General features: G+C 56.8%; 1 protein-coding gene across 1 annotated transcript; it reads left to right on the top strand.

The window, feature by feature from the left end:
* Window positions 1-435: 435 nt before the first annotated feature.
* On the top strand, window positions 436-2687 carry LOC107134984 (complement C3). The gene is made up of 5 exons (XM_015476960.2): window positions 436-635; window positions 724-794; window positions 2181-2275; window positions 2368-2450; window positions 2527-2687. The coding sequence occupies exons 1-5, from the start codon at window positions 548-550 to the stop codon at window positions 2619-2621; spliced, it is 432 nt and encodes a 143-aa protein (XP_015332446.1). The 5' UTR covers window positions 436-547; the 3' UTR covers window positions 2622-2687.
* The last annotated feature ends 55 nt before the right edge of the window (window positions 2688-2742 follow it).

Consider the following 2742-nt stretch of genomic DNA (forward strand, 5'->3'; position numbering starts at 1 on the left):
TCTCCTCCCCTCTGAGCCCCTCCCCTCTCTGAGTCTCCTCCCCTCTGGGCCCCTCCCCTCTCTGAATCTCCTCCCTTTCTGAGCCCCGCCCATCTCTGAGTCTCCTCCCCTTTGGAACTTCTCCTCTGAGTCTCCTCCTGAGAGTCTCCTCTCTATTCTAAGTCCGTTCCCTAGGTTTCAGTCCCTTTTAATTTCCTCTCCTGAGTCAAAGCCCCTTTCTGAGTCCCTTTCCCTTTGAGTTCCCACCCTGTCATTCTTCTGAGCCCACCCTCAGTCCACTCTCTGATCCCCCTTGGCTCCTGCTCCTGGTGCCTCTGCCCTCTCCCAACCTGGACAACACAGGCAAAGTAAAATGATGGGCAGGTTCCCTGGGGAAGAGGAGCAGGTCACAGCCCCGCCAAGGGCCCCGAATCTGGACACAGGGCATGGGACCCTGGAGCAGACCCCTAACAATCCCCTGGCACATGCCTAGATCCCAGCCAGCAAGGAGTTCAGGTCGGAAAAGGGCCACAAGTTTGTGACTGTCCTGGCGAACTTCGGGGCCACGATGGTGGAGAAGGTGGTGCTGGTCAGCCTTCAGAGCGGGTACCTCTTCATCCAGACAGACAAGACCATCTACACTCCTGGCTCCACGGGTACGGGCTGGGCTGGCTGGGGAGGGCCAGGCCCCAGGGTGTGGGGCCAGGTCTCATGGGCTCCTCTGTCTCTCCCACGGCCTTCCAGTCCTCTACCGGATCTTCACTGTGGACCACAAGCTGCTGCCAGTGGGCCGGACCATCGTCGTCAGCATTGAGGTACAGAAAGCCAGGCGCCAGTCACACAGGACAGAGACCATGGACAGGGGGTCCCAGAGACAAAGAGACATGCAGAGACATCAATGAAGAGAGATGTCTGGAGATGGCAGAGGTCCAGGGGGACCCACAGGGCAGCACATGCTCCCAAACATTCTGAGACCCCAGTGAGGGTCTCTTCCTCCTCTGCCCACAGCCTTCCATGGCTCCCACCTCCCTTGGGATAAAAGTCTAGGTCCTTCCTGCAGCCCACACAGCTTTCTCCATTCTCTCCCTGCCTCCCCTCCTCCCCTCTCTCCTGCCATCCTTGCTGTGCTCAGTCCTGCCCCAGGGTCTTTGCACAGACAGTTCCTGCTTTAAAACATAAGTATATACAGACCTTTTCTTTGAAAAGCCACGGAGCTCATTTCCTTGCCTGTTTAAATTTTCTGTTCAATTGTCACCCTTGCCCTGATTTTATAGTGAGGCTTCCCTGAGCACCCCCATAGAGTTGCAAGTCCCCACTGCAGGCACCAACACAAACACACACACACACACACACACACACTCAGATCCCATGTGTGGTATGATCTGTTCCTTTCTTAACCCCCTCCACCCTCCATTGAATCCAAGTTCACAGGGGAAGGGACTTTTCTCTGAGTCTCAGGGTCTCAACACCTGAACTCAGCTCAGTCCTTGGCATCTACCTGGGTGTAATAAAAACAAACCGGAAGAAGGAGGGGCGCAGGAAGGAGAGCAGAGTGAGGAAGGGGGTCTTACCCTCAGCGATTGTCATGAGGAGGGACAGAAATCATGCAAGGTGGTGGTGAGTGCAAAGGCCCAGTGACTGGGTAGAGGATCAAGGCGGTCAGCCAGGGACAGAGTCCACGCGTCTCCTCCTCTAAGTGCTGGTGCCTCCAGCTCCCGTCCAACAGAGAACCTCATCCACAGAATCGCCCGCATTCCAAACCCAGAAAAGCAGGCTTTGAGGTCTGTCTCCTGAAGGTTAGCTGCTGGCAGCGGAACCCATGAACTTGCTGTTCTTATGTGTTCACAGACAAGGCTCAGTGCCAGTCTGGCATACGAGTGGGCAGAAGATGCTAGTTGTTAGCTGCATTCAGAGAGGCACTGATCCTTATCAATGCGCTGCTTATGTGAAGGACAACCCAAGCCAGTGAGCTGGAAGCCTTTATGGTTTCCTTTTGCTGCATGTGCTCATGGAGCACAGAGAGGTTAAGTAACTTGCCCGAGGTCACACAATTTGTAAATGGCATGGTTTGAACCTAGGCTGATGGACCCGGGTCCACATCCTTAACCCCTGCACCTGTAGATGGGGTGCAAAGAGGCTGGGGGCAGAGCCTGGCCTCAGAAGAGCCACTTTGAGCCACAGCCCTTCCTGTCTGCTTACAGACCCCAGATGGCATCCCCATCAAGAGGGACACTCTGTCTTCTCAAAACCAGTTTGGCATCGTGCCCTTGTCTTGGAACATCCCAGAGCTGGTCAAGTACGTCAGGCTCTGTGGGGGTTTGGGGGTCCCCAGTCCCCTGAGGGGGAGCAGGGCTTGAGGTGGGCTGCCCTCACCCGCTTTCTCTGCAGCATGGGGCAGTGGAAGATCCGGGCCCAGTATGAGAATTCGCCGCAGCAGGTGTTCTCCGCTGAGTTCGAGGTGAAGGAGTACGGTGAGTGGGGGAGGACCTGGGGGTCCTGGAGCGCTGGGCCCTGCGCCAGCCACGCCAACACCGGCTCTCACCCTAGTGCTGCCCAGCTTCGAGGTCCTGGTGGAGCCCGCAGAGAAATTCTACTACATCGATGACCCGAATGGCCTGGAGGTCACCATCACAGCCAGGTGAGGCCCAAGAGGTGTGACCAGGAGAGGGCTAGGTGAGGAGCCAGGTGCCAGGGCTGGGATGGGACCAGTGAACGCCAGGTGAGGTCCAGGTGAGGAGCCAGGTGAGGAGCCAGGTGAGGGTT

Source organism: Marmota marmota, unplaced genomic scaffold, assembly GCF_001458135.2.
Source record: "Marmota marmota marmota unplaced genomic scaffold, marMar, whole genome shotgun sequence".
NCBI classification, from domain to species: Eukaryota; Metazoa; Chordata; class Mammalia; order Rodentia; family Sciuridae; genus Marmota; species Marmota marmota.